General features: G+C 41.6%; 3 protein-coding genes and 1 long non-coding RNA gene across 10 annotated transcripts in view; 2 read left to right on the top strand and 2 right to left on the bottom strand.

The window, feature by feature from the left end:
- Positions 1 to 544: 544 nt before the first annotated feature.
- On the bottom strand, positions 545 to 3,264 carry tnfsf14 (TNF superfamily member 14). Its single transcript, XM_034220056.1, has 4 exons — positions 2,988 to 3,264; positions 1,587 to 1,620; positions 1,424 to 1,498; positions 545 to 1,235 (listed from the first exon to the last, which is right to left on the bottom strand). Exons 1-4 carry the CDS (start codon positions 3,183 to 3,185, stop codon positions 853 to 855), a joined length of 690 nt encoding a protein of 229 aa, XP_034075947.1. The 5' UTR covers positions 3,186 to 3,264; the 3' UTR covers positions 545 to 852.
- Positions 3,265 to 4,207: 943 nt separating this feature from the next.
- On the top strand, positions 4,208 to 8,208 carry tmed1a (transmembrane p24 trafficking protein 1a). Its single transcript, XM_034220054.1, has 4 exons — positions 4,208 to 4,500; positions 5,554 to 5,651; positions 6,355 to 6,541; positions 7,086 to 8,208. The coding sequence occupies exons 1-4, from the start codon at positions 4,312 to 4,314 to the stop codon at positions 7,302 to 7,304; spliced, it is 693 nt and encodes a 230-aa protein (XP_034075945.1). The 5' UTR covers positions 4,208 to 4,311; the 3' UTR covers positions 7,305 to 8,208.
- Positions 7,548 to 27,623, bottom strand: part of dnm2a (dynamin 2a) — a 28,177-nt gene continuing 8,101 nt past the window's right edge. Inside the window, exons 4-21 of one of the 7 annotated variants that reach the window (XM_034220048.1) lie at positions 27,416 to 27,619; positions 26,706 to 26,804; positions 26,466 to 26,626; positions 26,221 to 26,363; positions 25,258 to 25,393; positions 25,086 to 25,153; positions 24,377 to 24,515; positions 22,131 to 22,217; positions 21,268 to 21,338; positions 19,655 to 19,706; positions 18,452 to 18,484; positions 16,384 to 16,494; positions 14,670 to 14,779; positions 14,437 to 14,548; positions 14,098 to 14,262; positions 12,909 to 13,132; positions 11,896 to 12,159; positions 7,548 to 8,489 (exon numbers count right to left, since the gene is read on the bottom strand). In XM_034220048.1, the coding sequence (XP_034075939.1) occupies positions 8,459 to 8,489; positions 11,896 to 12,159; positions 12,909 to 13,132; positions 14,098 to 14,262; positions 14,437 to 14,548; positions 14,670 to 14,779; positions 16,384 to 16,494; positions 18,452 to 18,484; positions 19,655 to 19,706; positions 21,268 to 21,338; positions 22,131 to 22,217; positions 24,377 to 24,515; positions 25,086 to 25,153; positions 25,258 to 25,393; positions 26,221 to 26,363; positions 26,466 to 26,626; positions 26,706 to 26,804; positions 27,416 to 27,619 (2,210 nt within the window). In that variant the 3' untranslated portion in view covers positions 7,548 to 8,458. Of the gene's footprint in view, positions 8,490 to 9,196; positions 11,599 to 11,895; positions 12,160 to 12,904; positions 13,133 to 14,097; positions 14,263 to 14,436; positions 14,549 to 14,669; positions 14,780 to 16,383; positions 16,495 to 18,027; positions 18,696 to 19,654; positions 19,707 to 21,267; positions 21,339 to 22,130; positions 22,218 to 23,582; positions 23,722 to 24,376; positions 24,516 to 25,085; positions 25,154 to 25,257; positions 25,394 to 26,220; positions 26,364 to 26,465; positions 26,627 to 26,705; positions 26,805 to 27,415; positions 27,620 to 27,623 lie in introns of those variants that run through there. The other 6 variants (XM_034220046.1, XM_034220045.1, XM_034220052.1 and 3 more) reach the window with 6 other exon arrangements.
- On the top strand, positions 15,379 to 16,663 carry LOC117548662. Its single transcript, XR_004569359.1, has 2 exons — positions 15,379 to 15,649; positions 16,096 to 16,663. It is a non-coding gene; the product is annotated as an uncharacterized LOC117548662 (long non-coding RNA).

The raw sequence follows: 27,623 nt of genomic DNA, 5'->3' as shown, positions 1-27,623 counted from the left end.
TTTGATTACATCCACTTGTCTAAGATGACAACAGAGACTTTCGACCCAAAACCAGCTGTTGACTTGTGGATGCAAGCAGCTAATCGCAGACTCAACCAGAGAGAAAGTAGTAGGCCTACATCATCAGCTACCATGTCTGGCAGAGAGGAAGACAGTGAGGAGAACAGTCAGGAGGGTAGTGATGACAGCTTGTAGGATTACTGGTCGTGCTAATGTTGTCTTGTGTTCACCTCTGCATGTGTGTTCTGTGTTCACCTCTGCATGTGTGTTCAGTGCCGTGTGTCTGGCAAATAAAGTCAAGACCCCCTCAAAAGTTACGGTTTATTTCATTTTAAGGATGAGCACCAAGCAACATCTCCAGGTGCTCCTTTGAGAACCAGGGCAAAAAAGTTATGTGCACCCCTGATAATAGTGTGCATTATGTTACAGCAAGAACGGAATTCATTTCTGAGGAGACAGTTTCTATTTTTTTTATTTCAGCATTAACTTGACAAATACACTACATTTATATTCAGCAAAAATAAGAACAACAGTAACACTTTAAAATGTTTGAATGTTTTATTTCTTTATTTTTTTATCTATGACATCCAAGTCATTTGGTAACATTCAGACGATTACATTTGAAGTAAATATAAAATAAGCATAACATAAGCATATAAAAAATCTCTGATAAGAAAATAATTTTGAATCATATTCACGCATAAAAATAAAACAGCTTCAACCCCCAGTACGGAAACCAGCACAGTCCTGACCCTTGTAACACTCAAAAAGGCACACAAATCTTTCTGCTATCGACCTTCTATTTCCTTACAAAGAGAATCATTAATCCATGGTGAGATATCAATGTGATATTTATATCATGTATGCACCGAAGACATTCTCAATGGATTTGTGTTTCACAACATTTGCGGTATTGCTCACTTCTACATAAATGGCGTCATTTTTGGTGAGGTGAAACACTCCACCGAGATAACTGTTGGATCGTCTTCTCTTGGGCCTCTCGTTTTGTTTGGACAACAGGAGGGGAATACTTTTCCCAGAATACAGTTCGGTATTCCGATGAATAGAGTGGTTAAAATAATCAGTGTCGAAGAAGGAAACCTTGGAATAGATATAGTAATACCCTTCTTTCTGAATGATTAGACTCATGTCTCTGTAGTCCATTTCATGCAGGAGAGGGTCTGCCTCCATGCTCCATGCCATGATAGTCTTTCCATGGACTGCATCTAATCCATCTGGGTAAAAACAGCAACAACGTGAAGTCTGATTCTTTATTTGATTCATATAATGTCCTTAAAATGTATCGATTATTTTAAACAGGTGGTTTGAAACTATGAATACGTTTTGAAATGCAAAAGCACTGAGAAAATATGCATCTTTCTTCTGCCTTGTTTATAAATTGCAAAATCCACACTGGTCTCACCTGTCAGATGTGCAACCGGTTTGGAAGGAGGAATGATAAGACTGGGAATTTCAGTAGTAGAGGTATCGTCTTGACCTGTGCGAGGAAAATACATAATGTCACTCATGTGGATTAAGTTACTGTAGTGAGATCTCTCTGTTGAGGTAAAAGTGCTAAAACATACCTGCAATCTGCCTAGAGAACGATGCTGAGGTCTCCTGCAATGTAAATACAAATGTGTTACCTCTCAGTTGTGTGTGCATACTTGTTGTCTATTGTGAGCAGATGCAATCACTGTTGTGATAATACATTGAGAAAAATGGCTATCTCGCTGAAGCATGCATTTTGAATTTTGTTAAAGGGTTCCTTTTCGTGTTTGTATGTTGTTGTCACAGCAAAGTAGGACAGGTCTGTATTTCTGGTAAAATAGACCACAATCATGCTACAGGAAATAGACCACTTCTTTTCCATTGTCCCTTGTTACGCTTTATAATCTCTAACCACTACTGATTTAATGATAAAAAATACTTGCCATGCACCCGGGGATCGCTGCCCACAAGCAGGTCTTAAGACGAGGACAGGAAACTGAGCCACTCAGTTAAAACACATACTAACCACCATCACGGGACATCAAGACCACATGCCCCTGTCAAGCATGGACGTCAATGTTTTTCTCATAACTGAACCGGACTTCTCCATCTTTACTCTCTTCCCCATAATAGTGAAATTATTGCACCGTCAGCAGTTTTGGGAGACAAAAAATCATCATTCATATGATTGGAGGAAAGGTCAGTTCTGTTTCTATCATGACAGTCCTTCAATTCACTATTTATAAGAGCCCTACACTCAACTATTGTTAAAGGAAAATGTTTGTATAGAAACAAAAAATCTCACCATAACTCCATCATGACACTATGGGAATATATTGAATCAGAAATTGACTATTGGAAGGGTGGAAGTTTCCACTTTGGTTATGGCAGGCCTATGAGACCAAAGCAGGCGGTTTCCTATGCGTAGCATGTGACTCTCTGGCATGCATTTATAAAACAAAAAGCTGTGAACGATGGTGATCGTCCAACTTAATTAATAAAACTCCCAATGGATAGAGAGTCACACTTTCTCGTCATTAACACATGAAGAGTGTATCTTTATGTTTTTGTTTTCTATTGTACAAACTGTAAAGTGACAAACATACTATGTGTGATATTTGGCTATTTAAATAAACTTTGATTGATTGATTGATTATGATATTTCATGATGCCGTTTTATGTTAATGTTTGTATTTTGTAATGCTTTTCAAACGTTTTTAGCCTTAAAAATGCATTCAATTCCATTCATATTCAATTCATTCAAGTAATTCAATGTGTGCTTAAAAAAACTAGAGTGCAAATATACGGAAGTATTTCAAGAAAATCAAAAAGTTTCCAAGTTTTTTTGTGTCATTGACAAAAACCCAACAAAATGGTTTAAGGCTGACGGAGAGCAAGTCAGAGAAAACGGAAAGTATAAAAAGGTGTTGAAGCTGAATGAGATTTTAAAGACATATTCAGAGGGATTTGGACTCAGAGATGGCGTTGATACTCACAGTTTTAGCAGGTTGGTAGAGGTGGTAGATGAAGCAGGCTTCAATGGCCATGCCGCACAAGGCCAGGCTCACCAGCAGGATCAGCAGGTTCTGCACCCTGTCGCCCCGTCGCCCCTTCTGGCTCAGCCTGGGTGGCACTGGAGGCCGAGTGGCATGGGTGTCCACCACATACACAGAGGGATATCCAGCCGTGGACATACCTATCGTGCTCACTCTGTGACTGAAAGACGCTTCTGTGTGGAGATGTCCCCTAGAAGTTGTCAGAGGGTGTTGCTTCAAAGAGTGTTACACTTGAGAGACAGAGAGAGGTGATAGAGAGCTAAATGGGTGGGCTCACTTGTGGTTGGTTAAAATGGAGAGGCTCACTTGTAGTCAGACAAAGAAAAACCTTTGCCTTGTTGCAGAGGATGCAGAATAGTTTTTAGGCATAAGCATGTACAAAGAGAAACAATATTTTAAATACCACCATCAGACTCAGACAGTCGGGGAAGGTTTAGAGTAGACCATGTATGACTCTTAGATTACATTACATTACATTTCTTTTAGCTGACACTTTTATCCAAAGCGACTTACAATATGTGCAAAAACCATAAAGAATCAAACTCCCAACAAAAACGAAAGTGCAGATATATTCAATTCAAGCAAAGTCATAGTAGGACTAAGTGCTGGTGAATCAGTTACAAGGCCTACATTAACTCAACAAGTGTTTTTTGGAGTGGTTTCTCTATATCTTCTTTTCTTTTTAGATTAAGTATGAGAATGTGAATTGCAACATACTCAATTATCTGCGAATTGTTTGCTTACTCATACCAAATTATTCTCAAGGCTTCAGTGATGTTAAAACTGTGTGGTCAGCTGTTCCTCTTGTTATACTCATGGCTCCCTCTACAGAATATAAGAGGACAAGACAAGTGTACAACCTACATAAATACACAAATACAACATTTGTTAAAAGAAACAAAAATAATGTAGAGATTTTTGGGGTCAAACGGAATTCAGTACAAGAAATATTACATGTTGACCTTCTCTAATAGTACAGGCCTTCATACTCCAGGCATCACCATGCTCCAAGCACACCATGCACTCTTATAGTGTGCGTGGTGTTTAGTGTAGTGTACTGCACCTTGTCACTCCATCTCAGTTTTGCATGCAGTCACTCCAGACTACAAAGCGACACAGATAGTGGCTCCACTCATTCAGCTCCGACCAAGGAACTTTACTGAGAGGCTTTTTTACAACCATGGGAGTATGATAGTCAGAACATCTACAGTAAAGTGGCTTTATTGTACATGTGTGGAGTTGGTGAACCTGGATTTAATAGACTATGGGCTGTGAGTGGAGGATGATGTCTGCAGGGCTCTGTTTGCTGACAAGTTTGATTCTGACTGTAGATTTAACTTTGGGTTTTGGGCCAAACAAAGACATGCAATTCACATTTCTATTATCTGCTGGCAGCACAGAGTGTTTTTACCAAACAACGGCAAGGAGCGACAGCATGGAAGTTGGATACCAGGTAAATATAATATCCTCTCTATCTTCCTGCCATTGTGTCTGGCACAGTGGTGGTGTAATGTTGTATGTTACGTTTTGAATAGCTTTATTAAAGTTTGTGAATAATGTCTTCCTGAACAACAAGCGAAGAAGCCTTGGACTTTGATCTTGAATGCAGAGAGATAAGAAATAGCTGCTGCTGTTGTTGAAGACAGATAAGGAAGAGGTGAAGAGGTAGAAAAGTCAGAATGATGCCCCTGCCTCTCCACACACTACAGAAAACAAGCCTCCTGAACAAGCACAGACATGCTTTTACATGATGCCTACATGATAAATATATAGCCACAATAATAAGATTTAAAATGCTGTATACAAATATGTGCAGCGAGGGTTGCATCTGTTGAACATACTAAACATGGCTTCATAGTAAAAATGTCCTCATGTTATGACCTCAGTCATTTTAGGGCCCTGACCTTTATGTTGCTTCACACCACAGTCATCATACCACTGCTGCACCCTCTTCAGCTGCAGGACTGTAGTGGTGTAAAGGGCCAGGCCTGTCAGAATGATCTTCACCTGAAGAGTTCACACAGTGTTGATGTTGAGCTCTTTTTAACATTCAGCTGCTCTTTATAAACTTTCAATCTACAGTTACAACTTAATGCATCAGAATCCGAATGAAGTTTATTGACAGATACGTTTACACATATAAGGAATTTGCTTTGGTGCCTGGTGGAAAATAGTCTTACAGTCATTGGTGCATGATATGGCGCAGTGCTATGACATCATTTACAACATTTTGAAGCCAAAACAATGAAACCCTGGCAGGACCTTTGAACTTTGTATGAGCTCTTTTTAACTAGAGGTAAAAAAGCAGGCAGTAGTAGGCTGCAAAAAAGAGGATTTGCCTACACAAATACCTAAGCATCATTATCAGTGTGGCATAATGTGAGCTTTGTTGTTGCTCAGTGTACAACGAGGGCCTTCATTTGAATATAACATTGCAGTTCCTCAGCTAGTGTGATGAAAAGCTGTCCTGCATGGCTGAGCTCAACCTCCACTGTTTCTTTCAAAGGTGATAGCCGGGTCAGGGCTGGATGTCGGCTTTGCCCTCATCTCCCCCACCGGATACCGGCTGGTGTCTGACTTCAGGAGGTCTGATGGCATTCACATGTGGGTAACTTAAACGCTCTCAAACAACCACTTGCCTTTGATATGATGCTCAATCCCTGTAATAATCTTTCAATCAAGAGTTAATTCTGCCAAATTCATAAAAAAGAGGACTTGATTTCCTACTATTTTTGGTATTAAAGCAAATAGTTTAAAAGTAATCTATTATGCAACATCCACTTTTTCATGTCTTTTATACATCAACATGTGTCCCCTCTGTGTAAAGAGATTCTGAAAGTTTCAGGAAAAAAGATTAGCTCACTTTTTGTCCTGATCCATTTCTATAAAAACCTGTCGATCAGATTTTGGCCACTTTATGATGTCATAACGATTTTTTGGCTTGTGTAACCATTAGCCAATAACCAACCAAGGTAACCCCGGCCCACTTTATCACCTGAATCTCCTCCTAGAGCACCATTGTGTTCTTTTTAACCAAATATCTCTCAGAGGGGCGTGGGGAGTGGCTCCTTATTTTCATCTAAAGTAACAGACAGAGAATCAGCACTTTTGAAACAGGGCTGAAACAGAGGGGTTTGGGATGCTACAATGCATGATCTGTTTGGTATTTGGAGCCAAAGATATGTTTTGTATATATCTGAGACCTATAATATATTGATGAAAAACAGTATAATAGGGGACCTTTAAACTCTGATATTGTTGAGAGCAAATGTCACTTTCCAAATTGACACCTTTTTGTTTCCTTCAGGGTGGATTCCACAGAGGATGGAGACTACCGGTTGTGTTTCGACAACAGCTTCAGTAAACTCTCAGAGAAGATGGTGTTCTTTGAGGTGAACATTAACAGTGAGAGCAGTTCAGTTGGAGGCTCAAAAGAGTGGGAGAACATGGCCATAACAGAGAGCATGGGGGAGTACAACATGGAGGACATCAGGGTGAGCAAGAAAAACTTAAAGCTATGCATGTGCTTCAGAAGCTCTGAGAGGCAATTCAGGAGAAAAATCTGATATAAACTTACATTTTCTTTTAAATTCCTTATTTTTGAAATGTGTGAAGCAGGTGAAAAGGGAAGTTACAGGTGTTGTAGAAATACTCAACTGTAATAAAAAAAACAATACATATATAACAATGTATTTGAGTCCAGTTAAGAACATGGGGGTGGTGCATTTCAGCCTCTTGTGACCAAAATGATGTTTTCCACAACTGATACAAAAAATATCCTGGCAACACCCTTCCCCCGTCTAGATAAACACATCTGAAGAAAGATTATCCTAGCAAAACCTCTGTTAATCTATTCTTGATTATAAACACCGAAGATATGTTTTTATCTCAGATGGATCACAGTATTTGTTTCTGAATTGCCTCTCAGTGGTGTTATACATCTTCAGATATCACTTGAATGATCAGATGTTATTCTGTTTTAAGTCCACACAGAGGCACTGACTTCCTCCCCCTTATCCTCTGTTCCTCCTGTCCCAGGCTCAGATGGACTCTGTGTACCAGCACCTGGAGAGGAGCCGTCAGATCCTGGCTGTGCTGCGGGCCCTAGAGGCGAGGGACCGCTACCTGCTGGAGGACAACCTGTGGAGGGTGTCCTTCTGGTCCTGCCTCAGCCTGCTGGTCATGCTCGTTGTCGCTGTCACTCAGATTTACACCCTGAAACGCCTGTTTGATGACACCAAGCGGGTGTGCACATAGCCGCAACAAAGCTGAGGCTCACAGTGCAAAGTTTGACCCCAAGACCTTATCTGACATGAGCTGAATTTAAAGGGAGGGTACACTTGTTTGGGAAACTGCTTCACCATTGATGTTTTGTGAAACTCTGAATTCCAGTCACAAGGAAACACACTTATAGTACTGTAATATTCAAACAGAAACACAAAGGCATACGTATATCTACATAAAAGAAACATAAATACACAAACACACAGATACTTGTCATTGGTGAGCTAGAAAACACTCTGTTCTCACTATATGGTAGTTTTATTGCATTTCAGACTACAATTCACATGGACATGTAATACTCTAGTCTATGTTTTATTGTAACAATGGCCAAACAAAATAACATTAGAAACCTCACCTACTATGTGGAGCCTACATTTTCTTTCTCAGGCCTATATATAAAATCTTTACTGATAAAAAGCAATGCACACATTCAAAAGAAGCAGTCAATCTCCCTGATCAGTTCCTCCATCTGGAGGTAAAATATTTATGTCATGTCGATTGCGAGATAACTGAGGAAAACATGTATTTCCTTGCTATCATTTGGATGCATTGCAGTCATTTGGTTGCAATTACACTGACTGAAAAAACCAAACATAATGCAATATTTATTGACCATTTCAATTACTATATATCACTGTTGACACTTCGTGGGACTGCTCAGCTTCATTTTTAACATTTCCTGTCATAAAACATTCAGTGGTCTCGCTCAACCACTTGAAATGCGTTTTACTTTGTGGTAACAAAACAAACATGATACAAGAAAAGAAAAATGTTTTTATGACTTGGAACTAAATTTGGTAATTTATAGTGTTTTGTTTATGCTGTAGGCCTCAAGTTACAATTTATGTTCAAATAAATAATTGGCAGAGATATGTAACCAAAAATATCTGATTAGATTTTACACTCTTATCACCTGGTTCTGAGCATCAGTTTAGTGCTCAGAACTATTTTAGACATTTCTTGAAGACTAATTATAAATGTATGTCTCCTGAGATTATTTATTTAGACCTGTAACAGCTTTGTCTGAGCTTTTCTTTTTATGTTAGTTGAAAATGAGATATGTAGTTCTTCTGTAGTCCTGCTGTTGTCATGGCGGTCATTTCATTTCCACTTCTGGCCAGGCAATGTCACCGCTGGTTTTGACGGGGAGCCGGGCGCCTGTTCAGGAACAATCAGCCAACATTAATCTCATAACCTGGTGACATGCTGTGACAGGTAATACTGCAGGGTCCAGTCTCTGGAACACCAACGGCATTTGTGAGGAGGCACTGTTGGCCAGAGGGATTAGAGAGATCATCCTCCAGAGTTATCGGAAGATATGACCAGACACATTAACCTGGATTTCTAAATTAATGCTGGGGGCAAAGGAAAGGGCATTATCAAAATGACTGCTGATCTTTTGTACCGGGTCACATTGGAGAAGATTAAACGGGGAACTGTATCAAAAGATGTCTGAAAACATCGTAACAGCATTTTTTTAGGTAAATGTAATATATTCCCACCCACTTGGAAGTTCTTTGGGTTTTATTGTTTTACAATAAATTAGAACTGTTTTTCACATTAAAGTGAATTTTCCTGTCAAAAAAGACACATTCAATTTAAGTTGACTGAATGCTGTAAAACAAAACACTTCGAGAAGGAAGTGAAATCCTTGTATACGCAGGGTTACAAATAATAGCTGTAAAAATGGCATGGTTGGATTTTTTTGTTCGTAAAAAGGTTGCCATAGTAACGCTTGCGGTCTTATGTCAGTCTTTAATGGTCTGGATGTAGAGAGAGAGGGGCAAGTTATGAAAGGAAAACCAGGAGTGCCACTAGAGAGAGAAGAGGAAGTGGATCACACGAGACAAAAGGAGACACCAACCACCAGAGCCAGTCCCTTTATTGTACACAACACCTCTTTATTGACTCTGCATCCTAAAATCAGTTCATGTTTAGTCAAATCAATTAATTGCTACAGAGGCACTTGACAAGGGTTTGCAAAACAAAAAGAAACAGGAGATTTGTACAGGTTGGTTTCCATCCCCTTCCACCAGATACAGACAGGGGGAGGGGGGAGGAAAAGGGAGGCAGGGCACATCCATTGGGAAGGAAGGCAGTATTAATACACCCTGATGTATTACAGGGCATTACAGTCTGGGCTTCCCAAGGGCAGGCTGATGTGACAGGCACAAAGGGCGCTTCAACAGACTTTGGCCAATAGGAAGTTTTATCACATGAACTAAGTGTGTTTTTTTGGGAAGAGTTTTCAATTTATAGATTTTGGTCTGTTTTACAAGCTTGTTTTCATCCTTTGGGCACTGTCACTGAAAGCCAGACCTGTCAAGAAATACAGGAGGAAGAAAAAGCACACTCTGTCTCAGGGTCTATATTTAGGATTCAATTTACAGTTTTGATGTCATGTTAGGTTAGGTTGGATAACTACAGCTTCTGTCGACAGAGTGTGCCCTCATTTTCCAAAACTCCCACCACCACTACTACTACTGATCAGACCTAAAACAGAAAACATCCTAGTAGCCCAACGTCACTCCCAGCTTGACCACCTACATTTGTTTTTAAAATGATCAAAAACTCAAAATGCAATCAATAGATAATTCATTCGCAAATAATCCCAGCTATGTGTCAAACCCCAGGTGCCCCCCCACCCCACCCCACCCCACCCCACCACATACAACGCATTTACACAGCTAATCCCTGTAGCAGAACCCTGAATAAAAGACCAGGAGAAGCTGGGGAGCCGAGTTGTGCAGAGCTGATACAATTGCAACCAAAAACATCAAATTAAAAGACAATGCCCAGGTTATAAATAATGCATCAGGAGATGACAGATCTCTTTTTACCAACAGCCATGCCTAATTTATTAGTGCTTCCTTTAAACCACTACAGTTGCATTTTAACAGTTTGGGATTTGATAAGAATTACAAGCATGTTTTTGTTATCAGCCCTGCGATTAAATGAAATACAAGTGCTAACTCCCCAGTATAGGCCAGCTATATACAATACTTTATTGCATGGAAGCAGAACTGATCGCAATAATAAATGTCCTTGACAGCTAAACCCGGAAAGAGATGTGCCAGCCCCTAAATGCTTAATACCATCTTTATTCTCTAAATCACGTCCTGGTACTACACACCCCACCGCTTCTCTGAGTTTGATCCTCTGAGAGGAAGCTGTTCTGTGTGCTCTGCTCTATATAAACCAGTTAATCCAGGAATGAACAAAGTCTACCCTGAAGGCTGAAGGTCTCATTGGGGTTCAACTGAGATTTAAAGGGATTATAATTCAAGGCTTTAAAAAGGTAGAATTACTGGAGACAAAAGCATCTCGCAAAGTGCAGACGGCCTTCAGCCTGTACGTCTCTCTCCTGCGTTTCCGTGCATAGTGTTCTGGTAACGGACTACAACATCCTGTAATGAGAAGTTTGCTGTAAGGCTACATGGCTAGAAGTGCTTGGATTATAATGGTCAATCTTTTCATTGTGGAAGTAAAAGTAAATCACAGAGGGAGGGGGGGGGCTGAAGCTACTCTCACACAACCCAGCCCCATTTCATGCTTTGCTTTTCTGTGATTTCATTTTTTAAAGCTACTTTTCTGATGGTCATAAAAACGACACTCAAATATAATAACAAAAGGGGCGAAGGGGAAATGCAATGTGCACCACCAAAATAACAACAGTGAAAATAAGCTATTGTTTTCAGTAGGAATCAGTTAGGAAATGAAAACCCAGTCCAACATTAACAACAGGTTAATGTGAATAATACACAGAGATCTAGAGCTGGGCGTTTCCAATCTAAAATGCTGAGGGAGGGGAGAAGAAAGCCAGCGTTTGACAGTTAATAAGTTACTTAATGAGCTTCTGCTGGGAACCTCGTCAGAAGAAATATACCAGTTATTGTAGTAAAAATAAGCTCCTAACTACTGAGGCTAAATGCATCCCACAGGTCAGCTGGGTTTCATTTAACACCATTTCCACAGCAGTCAAAAGTAATATTCAAGTGGTAAAGGGATTTCTGTCTTTCATGTGCACTGATAAAGATGGTATTAGCAGCTTTTTTACATTGCTTGAAGAGACATATTTGTACGGCTTGACGACACACATTATGCACCGCTATGAGTCAGCCCCTCCCCTCGAGCCCCCGCCCTTCAGTGTGCAGATTCACACACCCACACACAAACACACACTTGGCCACAGCTCTAGTCTAGCAGGGAGGGCTCAGCAGGGCGGATAATGGTGGGCCGGTGAGAAGGAGCCCCGGGAGGTCTTCGGCTGCAACGGGGAGAGAAGATACAACAAGGAGTGAGACGCGCTCACAAAGAGACAGTGGAGAAACCAAAACAACCCGACAGAGAAAACAGAGGGAGAAACAGAGTGAGAGGAGGAATAATTCAAAGATATATAATAATAATAAATGTTGAGATGGGACAACTTGTTGAGCTTGAGGAATGACAAACCATGCCTGTGACTCTTGGAAGACAGAGGATGATGCCGTTAGTGACATAATGTTACAAATGCATTTTAAAAAATAAATGTTTTTGACAATTGCATCATAACAGCAAATCTTACCTAGGTACACCAGGTGGGACGCGGGCGGGCCGGGAGGGGATCTGTGGGGGTGCGCTGAAGGGGTCTTGGTGGTTGTTGAAAGCGTTGATGGGTGGGCCCGGGCGCGAGGGGATGGGTGGAGCTCCGAAGGCGGGAGAGGGGTTGAGCGGCACTCCGAAGGCAGGGGAAGGGTTCATGGGTTGTCCCGGGGTGGGGCCACGTGCAGCGTGCGGACGGCTGGGGGCCGGGGCGGCTGCTGGGGGGGGTCTGCGCTGAGGGGTGGGGCTGAGGGAGAGATATGATTAAATCTCGCATAATAATAATCATATATATAATAAAGTACAAAAATACAACTAAAAAATTGTGCAAGAAGTCTATATACATGTAAATAGAATATGATATGTAAAATAACAGAATATGAAATTAAATAATGTACATTAAGACAAAATTAAATACGGTTTAAGGATCTAGAGCAGGGTGTCCAAACATTTTTCACGAGGGACACATACAGAAAAATATACGAAGGTCTGGGCCCCTCACTAGAGGTGAGGTATTTTGCCTCATATGCTAAGTTATACGTTTGCAAAATCAATCAAATGTAGCTAAATTAAGCTTGATACTTGAATATGCTGTAAGAAACACAACAGCCTAAATCTCAGCTCTCTATAGGGTTTCATTTATTTAGTTTGCAGCTCATGCCTTAAAACAGAAGCTTCAGATTGCTTATACAAAGATTTGTTATGCAAATAAGTGATTGGGCAAAAATCCTAAACCTAATATGAACTAAGATTAGTTTAAAAATGTTGCCAACTTTAATTGATTGAAGTTATTTGAAAAGTGGGCACACGTGAATACTGTGATATATATTTGTACATATATATTTAATTAGTACAATGTATGACAAGCGCAAGTTACATTTTTGGGCCATATTTCATTATACTATTTGAATTAGCTGAGAGCCGTTTCAAAATGGCCCCCGGGTGTGTTTGGACACCCCTAATCTAGAGCTAAATGCTAGTTAACCCTTATCTCACCTGGCGTCTTGGATCCAGTTGTTATTTGCGGGTGGGGGTACTGGGGTGGTGATGGTGCTGGTGCTGATGTCTCCGATAATGACCAGGGCCTCCTTGAGTGCGTGATACATGCGCAGCAATTCGTCTCTGCGCTGGGCCTGGTCAGCTGACTCCTCCATCAGGCTGTTCTGGTCCCCAGACGAGTAGAGGTAGGCCAGCAGCTCCGAGTGGATGAAGTCCTTCGCCTGAATGGAGATTAATAGTGTTAGAACAGAGGGGGGGGGGGGGGGGGGGGGGGGGGGGGGGGGGGGGCGCAACTCATGTCGTAAAAACTGAGCATTTTATTTACGACAACGGCGAGGGGATTAATGCATGGATTGGAGAGATTTGATCCTCAAAACTAAATATTAGAAAACCATGGGAAAGGAGCTGCAATGGTGGATGTGTTGGGTATGTGTGTGTGTGTGTGTGTGTGTGTGTGTGTGTGTGTGTGTGTGTGTGTGTGTGTGTGTGTGTGTGTGTGTGTGTGTGTGTAGCTGGTGGTTTGCTGGAAGCCATCAAGTGAGCTCACCACAATAATAAAACCTAATTAATGGACAGTGGACAAGTCAGTGTGAGCATACGCCGTAAATCCCGTTAATTAGTGTCTTCAAGTTTATGACCCTGTGAGCCCATGAAATGCATGAACACTGTTGCTATTAAAATGAACAAGGCAACGACACGATACTCTGCAGAGCTCTATGGTGCAATGAAATGTATACTTCATGAAGTAGTTCTTTGTTTGGTCTCAGATCAGTGGTTTATCAGGTGCCTTGATATCTTTTATGAAGAAAATAGGGATGTGGGATGCTACATCTGCTGGACTAGCAGCGTATTGGTCAGGATACATAGCTAATGGAAACCTCAGGGTTTATATAGTTTGTGAGAAAATCTTGCAAGATGGGCATCCTGTTGTTTGGGAGGATAGTCAACTGCTGCATTTTTCATAGCAAAAATCCTTAAGTATGGGAGGACACACTCACACACAACACATTTGCTGTGCTGTGCTGTACTGTACAAAAGGTGTGGTTATAAATGAATAGTATTTTTTTCTGTGCATTTAAGTGATAAATAGTGCACATCGTAATGGTAATAAACTCAGTAGATCTTTCTCATTGTTTTCCCAGATGTGCAGGCACTTGTGTGTGCTGCTGAGGACTGTTGGACTCACGCTGTTGATCATGAGATGCATGATGGTTTTGGGCACAAGGTCTCTGGTGGATTTATTGATGATGCCGATGTAAGAATCCACCAGGTTACGGATGGTTTCCACCTGTCGCTCCAACTGAGGGTCCATAGAGAATGTGTCTGCAGGAGCAGCGTCATCATTGTCCGTCTGACAACACACACGTCAAAATATATCAAAAAGACATCTTCATAGCTGCTGCAGTGTGTGTGTAATCATTCTCACTGCCACAGGAAGGAGACACATGTTCCTCACTCTAGGTTTAAAAACCATGTCAATTAATTTATAAAAACAGAAAGCCCCCTGTCCAACCCCCCCACACACCTGGTCCTTCTCCGGATAAACTCCAGCCCTGAGGAAAGAGGCTTTCCAGCTGTCCACATCCTCTTGAGAATCACATGCCAGTTCAACTTGGCGAAGATCCTTGTAGACGTTTCTGTACAGACAACATGAGGCTTTGAAAGGCTAATATAATAATACACAAGGACAAGCTTCATGCACACCAAAGTTAAGGCACATATGCATTCACAGGTTTTCATTTGCAACCTAAGTCTGACCTCTGTTCGGTGTTGAAGATTGCAAAGACGTGCTTCGTGGACATAAAGCCTTTCTCCACATCTCGGAGCTTCAGGTTATCGAGGGGCAGCATGTACTTCTTTTCTTTCTCCTAGCATGAGGTGGACAAAATATATGTTGAGCAAAACTGAAACCTGGAATATACAACACAAAGAAGTGACATCTCCTATAAGTGATACATTGTATATATTGTTATTGCAGATCTCCACCAATGAGTAGACATGATGGAATGCACTTTTGACTGTGTGGTGTGGACCACCACCAGGCTGGCGAGATGGAGAAAGGCATGATGGGGGAGAGGAGGAAGACGAGGAGCATGAGGGAATTCTGGGGGGGATGGGGTGCCAGCTTTCACTGTTGAGCAGAGACATCTGGAAGCATTTACATCTGCACAGAGCGCGGCGCAGGCCCAACAGTTACATCACTCATAGCTCCACACAATCCCCCACCCCCAACACACATGGTCCAATATTTAACTGCACGTGCAGAGACAAACAAACATATTGAACAAACATATATGGGAGTTCAGTGAGAGTAAAGACATGCATACACACATTGATGTCCAACCGCCTTAATATTAAAAGATTCAGGCAGACTGATGTGGACAAGCGCCTTCACACACGCACACTTGCACACACACAATCACCCCCCCCCCCCCCGGCCCCCGTAACCCAGTACGATTTCCTGCAAATTCCAAAGTCAGATCCCGGCTGGAACATTTCAGCCCGCCTGCCACGTCAGTTTGCCTCCACCATCCTCCCTCTCTTATTCTCTTTCTTTCTCTTCGCTTTCGCAAAAAGGCGAGCGACGCAAAATGCTCCGTGTCGGTTAGTGTTGGGACACACCGAGGCCACTGGACTCGAGGTCATCTTAACCCGTGGTTAATAGTGGTTTCTTTTAGTGGTCTTTTTATTCTGCTTTAAGAATGACACGGCCGAGGCCTTGGGAAGAAGGTAGAGCGGTGAGTAAAGAAATGCTATTGCACTTTAAACCACTGTTTTCAAATGTTAAATGTAGCCTTAAGTTAAACTGACCATTTGATTTAAATCATGTTAACTTAATCGATCTTTCATACACTATTTGAAAATGTCTATACTATAAATAATTTCAAAAAATGGTAGAGCCGAGTAAGCACATACTGTAGTTATTTAGCGAAGACGGAATGCAGCCAACCTTCTCTTGATTTGTTTTGCTTCAATTGGTTGAAAACATTGTGCAGGCTAGATTTGTTATATAAAGTTATTTTTGAGATATTAAACGTTTATTAACATAATAAGTATAACCATGATTCAGCAGTATGGCTCCAGGTACTATCAGTCACTTTCTATGTACGTGGCTTTTTCAAAATGTGCGATTGCTCCACTGGGCTAATGTTTGCTCTCTGTGCCCTCTGTCCGACTGTCCTAGGGTAGCGACCTGCAGCTGCAATGACCTCGGGGTCTTTCCTCCCATCAGAGTTATCCTAACCCCCCCGCCTGCCCAGTGTTCAGACTACCTGTTCATCAGGCTACAGCTGAACAGTAGTCTGCACATTGGTTAGGCTGGGCTGGGACGCACACACCTCCAGCCGCCAAATCGCCACCTTGGAAAATGTATTCTAATTCTGCTACATCTTCATCTGTATGCATTATTTATCACGTCACCTTGTCTGAACTATCTTTATTATCTCCAGTGGAACACAGAAAGTCCTCTCACCTCCTCGTCTTTGTACCAGGACAGGGACTCTGCAGTCAGGATAAACCAGTACTCCTTGGAGCCTCCCTTCATGATGCTGATGTTAATGGTTAGCCAGCCTTTCCTGATCACCTACACAGGGAGGAGACGATATAGGGGAGAGCAAAGGGTGATGGGGGGGAGAGGGACAACAGGAGGGCGAAGGAAAACAGCTTTATCAATCAAGTTTATTCATTGGTGACATAAGGGCCCCATAGGTGTACTGGGATGTGACTGACACTAATAAAACCTTACCTTCTTACCTGCTGGCTCACTGTATACGTGGTATTACTTTATCTTATTGTCTTAATATTCAACATGTAATGTGTCTATGAGTCTAGTATTAATTAAACATGCATATCATAGTGAAGATTAAATGGAGAAATGATTGAGTAAACGGCATGGAGTGATCAAAGGGACAGTAATGCATGCAGAGTAATACATACTGTGTGTTACATTGCTAAATGTATACAAAAAGGAACAAATTGTTTGATTGAAGATCCTAAAATGTGGTTATTTTTCGACAGAAAATAAATCTTTAAACAAACAAACAAACCGGACCAGATGGTGTCCAGAGCCTCAACTCAGAGTCAAAGAGCAAAGGTCGACGGTGGTATGTTGGTGTCAGCGGGTCAGTTAGAGCTAGGCTATGTATTAGTTGTTTTTAAAAAAACATGAATTACTTTTAAAGCTAGACTATGTATTAGTTGTTTTCTAAAAAGCAGCATTAGTGGGGTTAACAGGACAACTGTTTCAGTAAAAATGAGGAGAAAGGAGTGCAGAAGAATGGGGTAAAGTAATATAGAGAGATGGCTAGTTAGATAATCTCCCAGACTTAATAAAGAGACATAAAGTGAAACGATAAAATGGGAGATGGAGGCAGGAAATACACCAGACTAAGAGGCCGAGTTCAGAGCATAGGCCATGCAGGAGCCCTTTTAGCTCTGTGCCTCCATTTTCTCCCCACATACACCACCATGTACTTAAAGTACAATATGTCTATCTGTGTTCTACTGCTAAGAGAAAAGTATGTTATTCTTCTGCACTCCCTCTCCATCCAGCAGAGGACTAGGGTGAGTGATGGCGTTAAAACATGTTAATTAGTTCAAACAGCAACATAAACATGAGGAGGAAATAACATATTAGATATGCAGGGGAAAAACTACGTTAAAGTTTTAAATCCACTTTGTTAAAGTCAGAGGGAAATGTTAAACCAATTGACATTAAGAAAGAGGAGATAATGAGATGCTTTAGTTTGAATACTTTTTGCTAGTAGATGACAACTGCCAAGATGGTTGTAGATGTATGTGTCACACGTATTTGTTTAAGGTGTACGATGACTTCTGAGATGAACTCCAAAGGAAAACAACATTTGAATGATTACAATGAAACGAGCCCATTGAAATCATTGGAATGTATCCCAAAGCCATGACCAGTCCCCATACGACATTACAAACTAATTTGATTCCCTCTAAATACAGAAATACTCATTAGGAACGTGGAGACTGGTGGGTTTTTGGATATGTATGTCGTTTTAGAGGGAAATGGTTTTTACACACATTTACTTTAAAAAGAAATCATTGGAAATTAATGCAAAGAAGATTTCAAAGAATCCCCCCCCCCCCCCCCCCCCCCATCCCTCGCCGTTTCGACCCCAGCGATGTTAGGGATGAGTCTCACGAGGCACACTTTCACAATGCACGAGGCAGCAGCAGAGGTATAAACCCTAAGACATGAGAACTGACGCCACTCCACGGTCAGTGATGGAGGATTTCTCTCTGAGGTCCTTAACAGGAAACACAAAGCATTGCCAAGTGCAACAATCTCTTGGAATTATAATGTCCTGTTTAAAAATATTTGGTGGAGAAAAAGTTAAATGTTAGTAGCAACCCAGATGTGTCCAATTAAAGACAATTACTGTCTTAATAAAAGAAACCAAAAATTACGAGTGAACCTGCCGTGTGTTACTGTTTAGTCAGTTCCAAATTACTGGTAACTGCGAGCTAAAGCTAGAATTGATGTTGATATGAATTTCCTCTGGAGACTCTACCTTCTCCTCTTGGACCTCTCCTAGTACGCCAAGCTGCAGAGGGGTAAAACAACTCATTATGGTGAGGTATACATTCCTGTATGTGCAGGAAGCCGTTTGTCCAGTTGTCTCTCAGCATTCTGTCTTCTCCACCCTAACCATACTGGCTGACCTGTGTGTTGGCCTCAGTCTCCTGCATGGCCTACCCCTGCTGCCCCCGGCAGAGCGCGGTTAGAATATTTCGGGTACTTACCAGAATCTCACCCTGCCGTTAAAAGGAAGGTGAGGGAAAATTCAAGCAAAGGGGGGCAGGCAAAGATAAGGAAGAGATGAGAGATGGGAGGAGAGGGAAAAGGGAGCAAGTGGAGAGTTGGAAGGAGAGAGGAAAAAGGGGAAGTAGAGAAAAAGAGGTCAAGATAAGGATGGAAAAAAGGGGTAAGGAATGATATGTTTGAGGGGAGCGAAAAAAAGGAGGAAACAGAAAACAGTAATCCAAGATGGTGGAGGCAGGAGAGAAAAGAGAGAGAGAGACAGAGAGACAGAGCAAGAGAGTTACATGCAATTAGAATTACTTCAGGGATACAAACATTTGGTTATGTCATTTGTTGCTCAGTTGATCGATGCAGTGTCCATGCAGATTCTGAATCTCCATTCAAAAGATGCTTGTGGGTTAATGGCCAGGCAACAAAACAACCAACAGCATCCTGTGATTACGTTTTTGCTTCGCAGTAGAACAACATGCCTGGGTCAGATGCAAACAGCAATTAATATAGTCGTGGGAAAAAAACTGCTTGAAGGAGGGAAGCTGCGTCTTCTTTCACTTCATTAAAGAAACCCTCCCCTCACTGAAACTAGAATCTCTAACGCTGGTTAGCCGTCTCAAAATCATGTTTCAGGATCTTAGCAACACACATCGAAATTCAACATACTTTAATATCAGTCTGTATAAAACAGAAAAGAAGAAGTACCAGCTGTGTGGACAAGCCCGTTCCATGAGGATTAGAAATAAAAGGCACTGGCATTAATCAGTAGTTAAAATGATTAACAGTGGAGGTATCTTTAACAGTTTGATAGGTTGCGATAGATTAATGGCGATGAGCTTAATCACTTCTGAAGTGAGATATATTCACATGGGTGACTAATAGGCTGGTAATGGGAGACATCAGTCAAGGTAGATTAAAACTGGGATTGGTGAAAAGGCCAGAGCCGGGTGATAGGACTTACCTGGTTGGGTATGGGCCTCTTCTTGTTTGCAGCTGTGTTTCTCTGCTGGGCGCTGTCATTACACACAGATGGACAGAAAAGACAATAAATATGATTGATGAAAGCACAACCCGTCTCAAGTTATTTAAAAATATATACAAGGCGTGCACAAAATAGATTTTTTTTCTTGCAACACTTATCTGCGTCTCATGAGTGATAATGACCAGATAACCAATAATTTCACATTGGTGTATTTAAAAAAAAAGTGAATAACCTGTATATAAGCCACGCCTGGGGGGGAGAAAGACTAAGGTGTCGTGACCAAAGATGGAGGATTTCATGTTTCAAAGCCGAGACAAAATTATACTTTTTTTTTTTTAAACGCAACAAAAACAATTCAGACTCTTCCAATGTACATTTATTTGGTTTAATATGTACATAAATGTCTTGTCTTCCTGTGACATTGTCAAAAACATCCAGACTGACAATGACATATTTGACTCTATTAGGCATGCTGTTCTTGTTCTTCTACTGTGTGTTTCCTGGTAGACTGGATAGCATAATTCATAATTGGAATAAATGACCGCTGGGCCGATGTATATCTTAAAATCCCTAATATATACAGCTACACACATACATACAGGAAGTTGAACATTGCCCGCAGAAGATTTCTAACAACATGGAGAGTCAAAGTGTCCCTCTCACTCACACACCACCCTACATGCCTTCAGTTAGCCCACCTGTTGCTGCTGAACCCTGGGGGGCTACCATCATCCAGCCTTCTGTAGTCAAGACTGAAAGTGACGTCATGAGAACCGTTAAACAGCCCTGGCTAACCTCCAACACATTACTGCAATCCGCTCGCCATGCAGAGGCTAGCATGAACCCGCACACATACAAGCGGCTTCCTTTGTTACCCAGTCACCGGCACGACCCACGCAGGGGGGGGGGGGGGGGGGAACTACATGCTACTGCACTAGACTACGAGAATGCAAGCACAAAGTCTAAACCGCTCAGAGATATACCACAAAAACAGTGCTTTACAGTGTTTCAAGTGCACACCAGCAGCTATCAGCAAATGCAGTAAAACATCAACACTCTCCATTGTACAGTACGCATTCTTCATCATGGCGGTCACACAGTCGGCAGCAGACAGGAAGTTTATCAGGCAAGTAATCGAGCATGACATGATGGCTTTGTTTAGAGGAGTATTATTGTTACATGCGAAAAGGGGGGGAGAGGTGGGCAACTAATGTGACCTTTATCATTATGGCATCCACATCCCCAAGGGAGCCTCATGCTCTGATGTGGCTGGACGACTAATTAGCATACTACATCACACTGTAGCACGGCTGCTTACAACATGTGGCTAATTATAAGCAACACTTTGATTCAGAAGAAGTGATGCCGTGGGGAACCTGTTTGGTTTCTGAATCAGCAGCTGGGTTCCACATGTATTTGTGGCTAGTAGTAGTGACATGATAACAGCTCTTTTCCTTTCTAAATATACAGAATCACAAGTGCACTTCAGACAACGGGCAAACCGGAGTTAATCGGATTCACGATGCCTGTACTGAGACTTCAGGTTCTGGAAACACGCTGCAAGTTGAACTAAAGAAGGCGGGTGTACATACTTAGCAAAGCCTATGAAGTCCTCATGATTGGTGTTGATGTAGGACAGCTCAATGTCAATCAGCAGCAGAACCTTGATTAGAGACCAGAAAATCATGATTAGGATGGAGCTCTCACTTAAACGTCACTTACAGTAAGAGAGAGCAAGTTCACACGACTAATACAACTTAAGATACATGCATAGCTATACCAATATAGACTGATATTCCCATATATATATATATTTTTTTTTTTTTTTTTTATTTATTTTTTTTTTTAAATTGCAGATGAGAATATGATTTATTCTATAAATCTCAGTTTATAATCCCTACGAATCTACCTGCCTGCCTTATTTTTGGTTTAAATAATGAGTTCTAGAAAAATGCTTTCAAAATGTTAATTTAGATATTTAAATGTGTAAACCTTTATGTTTTCATTTGAAGAAAACTGAAAGACTAATACAAACTGTGCTAATGCAGTACAATTATCTTAAGGTTGATCAAATAACCAATTTACAGCTTATAAAATTAAATTGTGGTTTATTTGGTTCTCTGCACAAACTAAGTTAAAGAGACTGCTAACATACAGACACTAGAAACTAAACACTTTATTTTGTTATCTCTTTTGTTATGTTTCACTGGCAGCTTGCATATGGATAAATAAGCTTGCCCACGTCAACTTTGTGTTGCCTCCCCCTTCCAAGGGGCAACAAGAGGGGAAGTATCTTCCTCCCGCCAGCTTGTCAGCACAATATTTCTAGCAGGGCCATATATGAATTGTAGATTGGAGCTCTTACTGTATTTTGTGTGCATATGAAAAAGATAAACATGAAAGGCTGGCCTGAAGGCACTTGAGAGTCCATTTGTTCAACATCCCAGCGACTCACCTGGTCCTTGGTCTTTCCTTCTCTCTCTCTCACGTGGGTGGTGACAATCCTCTCAGTCTCCTCTCTCAGCCTTGGGTAAGAATTGAGCTGAAAAAGCAACATACCACATTACTGCAGCGTTGAACCGAGAACACACACACTTGCATGTGAGCTTGAGCTTAGTAACACTTACCAATAAGAATCAGAGAGAAACAGGAGTGAGAATAAATAGAGAACAAAGAAAAGGGAGAGAGATAGTCAAGTGACATTTCATTGTCACACATATTCAAACAACCACAGACCAACACACATAAAACAGACTCTACGTACACAATGACCGTCTGTTCTACAAGGTGATAAGGTTTTTACCATCAGCCAGGGATGACTTCATGAATGAAAAACCAACAGCGTAATGCTACAAGTTTGCCATGGGCTTAAAGAGCTCTCCAGGGATTGAAAGCCAATTACAGATTGACTCAATGTGGAACGAGTGTTGTGTGCTTGCCGTTTCACCTCACTATATTTGCATTTTTTTTCAGTGCTGTGTAACTTCTTCTTGGATGGGTGACTGGAATCTGATGTTTGTTACATTGAGGTTGGAGGATTGAGGACTAAAGAAAAGCGAACTACACAGGCTGCACACTTCTAGGGGGTCGCAATTGATGAATGTAAGAACATGTACGAGTTTCTACATTCACACATTTTTGTAACCCTACTCATTGTAACTTTGAGGAAGCATTTTGTTTAGAATATCAATGTAGAAACCATTCAAACAAACAGAGTAATGTCTTAATTGTATGCAATACATTCGGGACCGTCATCTCTAACTGATGGTAGAGTTTTGATAACATTGATATTAGTGAAGACAAGATGAGAAAGGGAAGTGACAGAATGGGGTGAGGGAGAGATAAACAGGGGAAAGTGTGTATGTACATCCATATGTGTATGTTCAATAATACAATAGTGTGCAGTGACTCCATTGGTCCACAAGATGGCAGTGAAGCACCGTTGCTATGGAAACCCTTCATTCAAGCTGCCACCGCATGCATTGGCTATTAGTATCAACATCTCTTTATTAACATCACTCCCTTTCTATCACATTCAGCACAGAGCTGGATTTCAGACCAGGATGCAATGTGGAAATGTAATTATTTAAATGCTTTAATGAGCAATGATACCGAGGTCAGGCGACATGGCGGAGCTGTCTGATGGAATGTTTTGTGTTTGAAATTTAAAATCGTGTTTTTTTAAGTCAGTACTAAATCTGAATGGTATGGAGCTTCCAGAGGTGGGAAGAGTGGAGATGGGACAATACACACATTGGAAGCAGTGGGCACGGATGGCAAGGGTGGGAATGGGACTGATTTCACTGGGGTGATCTTTTTACTAGGATGACAGAGGTAGACATTTCTAAAGAAAAGGAATTCCTTCTCTTGTCATGCCATCATCCCAGCAGGGGGGGTCCCCGGTTACCTTAACAGCACACTTCATGACGAGCGCGGTCAGCTCGGACACCACAAGGTCCACACATTTGAGGCTGGGCTCTTTGAGTTTGAGGATCTGCTTTTTGACTATCGCCTCGAAAGCCAGGTCAGGGGTGAAGAGCCCCGTTCTGAAAGGCCATGGGGTTCAGAGTGCATGTTGTTGTGGTGGTAGAGAGAGAAAAAAGGGAGGAAAGAAAAAGAAGGGAGAAAATCCAGAAAGGGGAAAAAGAGGACAGCCAAGAAAGAGAAAGACAAGAAATAAAGAGTCTTTGTTTAGTTAGTGGTTTATAGTTGCAGACAGACAAATCAAGCAGTGCAGAAGGACAAGCCACAGGTCTTTCACATCCTCTTCCCTGAAAAAACAGTTCCTCTAAAACTGCGTCAATAAGGCAGAGATGTCATTTACAACTCAATACCAAATTAAAGACTAATCCATGTTTTACTGGCTATGTGTACTGAGCTATGAGACCTGCAGCTTGTCCAGGAGAGACCAGAGATGCTCAGACAGGTAGAGTCCCTGAAACATCTCGTATCCACGAGGACACGTCACCCGTCACAACACTCCACAACACGACAGCGCTGCCTGCACGGGGCTAATGGAGCCGGGCTGGGCTGAGAGCAAACCGCACAGAACCTTCTTTTGTTTTTAATTAACTGATCTTTCTGGGATATTGTAGGAAGCTGTTGGCTAAGTTCTGGGTCAGCGTACCCTCTCCCACATCACCATGTCGCCCCCTGCCCCGTGTCTCGGCTGGGTCGGGAGATGCCGGACACCTGCAGTACCTTGTTGGTGCACTGCCTGACTGTGTTGATGAGCTCCTGAATGACCAGATCGATACATTTGAGACAGGGCGTTTTCAGCTTAACGATCTGCTTTTTCACGATGACCTCAAACGCCAGGTCTGGAGTGAACAGCCCCGTTCTGAGGATGCACAGAGAGACAGAGGCACAGCGGCACACAGATGGGACAGTTAACAAACGGGTAAGCCGACAAAACGGATGAATAGACTGATGATTAGGTACAAAAAAAATAGGTGACTGAAAAGGTCTGAGGTTATGGACAAAGAGACTATTAACATACCGACAGCAACAACAGGTGGAGAAAAGTGCCAAATAAGGCCAACCACAAACAAGATATGATAACAGACAGGGAAGAATACATTAGCGCTAAGACACATGTAACACAAAACCTCATTTTAAATGAATGCCTCATCAAACAAACAGAAAAGGATGGTGGGTGGTGTTGAATTGGGGAGATAAGGGTATATATATTTAACAGCGGGAGAAAGAAGAAAAGGGGGAAACACATTGCACAAATAACATAAAACACTTTTACTTGTACTTTTAGCCTGTGACGGCAAAGATTGATTAGAAAAACTTGTATGAGGGGAAAGAATCCAAGCGTGTGGTCACAGCAGTGTCATGTATATTAAGCTCTGTAGGGGGCTTCTTTGGAAGTGAGGCAGTTTTTTTTTGTTGCTGTTCCACTTGCCTGACACCATGGACGTTCTTGATTGCGTGACTGATTTCTCGCCTTAGCTCCTTCTCATCAAACACAATCTGGTAGAAAGGGGAAGAATATGCTGATTATATTTTAACAAATCTTACAATACTGAAATCTTTGTGAAAACCAAAACACTGTAACAACTGCCCTTCAGACTTACCTTGACCAGTTCGAAGGGGAAGCGTTCGTGGAAGAGGCGGTTAATCTTTGCGCCCCCCGACAGCTCGTTGGTGTCCACCTGGTCCCCTGAGCCCTCAATGCACTTCTCAAAGTCCACACCAAACTGCTGCACCATCCTGATCAGAGTCAAACACAAAAGATTCAAACTATAGCTTGAGGCTTCTTGAACATCCCAGCAAAAAACCCTGTTCTGTAGAGTAATGCTAACCAATCTCATCATTACAGCCCTTCCTTTAAAAAGGTCCCCTATTATACTGTTTTTCAATATATTATAATTCTCAGTTATAGACAAAACATGTCTCTGAAGTGTTTGGCTCCAAATACCAAACAGATCGTGCATTGTAACATCTCATAAACCTCTGTGTTGAAACGCAGCATAAAGTGAGCCTGGCCTACCAAGCCTAACCATACCGTACCAAGCCGTGCTAGGTCCTGCAGTGGAAAAGCGCCATTACTTTAGATGAAAATAAGGAGCCACTCCCCTCTGCAAGATATTTGGTTAAAAATAACACAATGGTACTCTAGGAGGATATTCAGGTGATAAGGTGGGGGGGGGGGGTCACCTTGGTTGGTTATTGGCTAATGGTTACACAAGCCAAAACATCGTTATGACATCATAAAGTGGCCAAAATCTGATCAGCTCATTTTCAGACAGGTTTTTATACAAATGGATCAGGACAAAAAGAGAGAGAATCTCTTTTCCTGAAACTTTCAGAATCTCTTCACACAGAGGGGACACAAGTTTATGCATAAAAGACATGAAAAAGTGGATTTTGCACAATAGGTGACCTTTAACTCTAAAACAGTGAATGTGAATTGTTCCAGAACAGTTAATCTCAACATCATGAATCGTACGCCAACTACTCAACACGTTATGCTAGGTGTTTAAGAAGACCTAATGGTTGCTACATTGTTATAAGTAGCAATATTCTGATACACTCACTGCAACAAGGCCTTGGTCTTGCGTGTTGGGTCGTCTGGACGGAAGTTCTTGTACTCCTCCACTTCCTTCTCCAGGGAGAGTAGCTGACTCTGCAATTTACTGCGCAGTCCAGGCAGAGTGTCCCGGATGTGATTGGTCAATTGCTAGAGACAGAGGGTAGTAACTAGTGTTATTTCAAAGATCAAAGGGCATGGAAGGAAGTGAAGTACACATTGCGATTGCACAACAAACAATTGATGGGGAACCTGGTTGAGTGTCTTCTGTAGATGTGGTGTGCCCATACGCTCTGCTATGTGTCTGTAGCCGGGGTGAGACAGGAAGAACTTTCTCTCTGCGGCCAGAGCAGCACGAATGTCCTTCTTCCCATCAATGTCTTTCTGACTACGATTCACCACACCAATGTATCCTGCACACAACAACACAAAGAGTCACTCTAGAGTCAAAAACTAAGTCTGAGAATGTGTTTTTGTGTGTATAAAACTCACCTCTACGCAGTGGTAGGAGTTTGTTTTCTAGGATGTCCTTAGCATCCGTCCCTTCATCCATCAGGTCCAGTTTTGTTATAACACCAATAGTACGCAGACCTGCAGCAAATGATAAAGTGTTATTACATCAACTTAAACTGATGAATTGTAAATCATAACATTGTTCCCTTCTATAATAATGAGGGAAATGACTGATACACAGAATAATGATCTGAGTGTCTTTAACCTTTCTTCTAGCAGAGGCTTGTCTAACAAACAGCTAGAAAGATTGTGTAACTAGAGAAACGTGACAAATAGCATTAGCATGTATAATAAACAAAAGCAAAAGTTCAAAGCTTCATTCAGAACAGTGGTATTCAAATTCAAAATCAGCTTTGGATTGCTGCACAGCTGATTTTCATGTCTATTCATTCTGATTAAACCTGATATTTCTGCATTATAAAGATAAGGCTACAATATCAACAATTTGTTTATAGAATTAGATTCCAGCAGTAGCTTTGTAGTATTGTGTTAGACTTGTGTAATCCAAACATGTTCAAGATCTAAGTCATGTCCAAAAAATGTCAGTGGTTTTCAAATTCACAGCATGATTTATACTAACACAATATTCTCCGTAAATCAATATTTGTTGACATTAAGAAAAAAGTATTCGAGTGAGTGTTGTGTTCATGGGCCTGCTCTTTGACCTCTTAATGACTCTACGCACTCACCCTGTGGGTCGACCTCCTTGGCGATCTTCAGAGCGTCCGAGTTGGCCAGGTCGGTGTTGGCAGGAGTGACAGCCAGGATCAGACAGCTCTCCTTGGTGATGAACTGCAGGAGCATGTCTCTGATCTGGTGCTCGATGTCTACGGGCTGGTCTCCAACGGCAACCTTAGTCATTCCCGGGAGGTCGATCAGGGTCAGGTTCAGCACTGA

This window comes from Gymnodraco acuticeps, unplaced genomic scaffold (assembly GCF_902827175.1).
Source record: "Gymnodraco acuticeps unplaced genomic scaffold, fGymAcu1.1, whole genome shotgun sequence".
Lineage (NCBI taxonomy): Eukaryota > Metazoa > Chordata > Actinopteri > Perciformes > Bathydraconidae > Gymnodraco > Gymnodraco acuticeps.
Note: the sequence above shows the minus strand (reverse complement) of the source record. Positions and strands in the feature narration are given on the sequence as shown.

Coding starts and splice junctions, on each gene's coding strand:
- tnfsf14 (XM_034220056.1), bottom strand. CDS start 3,185: ATGTCCACGGCTGGATATCCCTCTGTGTATGTGGTGGACACCCATGCC. Junction 1,621..2,987: donor TCTACCAACCTGCTAAAACT/GTGAGTATCAAC, acceptor TTTACATTGCAG/GAGACCTCAGCATCGTTCTC. Junction 1,499..1,586: donor GTTCTCTAGGCAGATTGCAG/GTATGTTTTAGC, acceptor TTCCTCGCACAG/GTCAAGACGATACCTCTACT.
- tmed1a (XM_034220054.1), top strand. CDS start 4,312: ATGGGCTGTGAGTGGAGGATGATGTCTGCAGGGCTCTGTTTGCTGACA. Junction 4,501..5,553: donor GCATGGAAGTTGGATACCAG/GTAAATATAATA, acceptor TTTCTTTCAAAG/GTGATAGCCGGGTCAGGGCT. Junction 5,652..6,354: donor AGGTCTGATGGCATTCACAT/GTGGGTAACTTA, acceptor TGTTTCCTTCAG/GGTGGATTCCACAGAGGATG.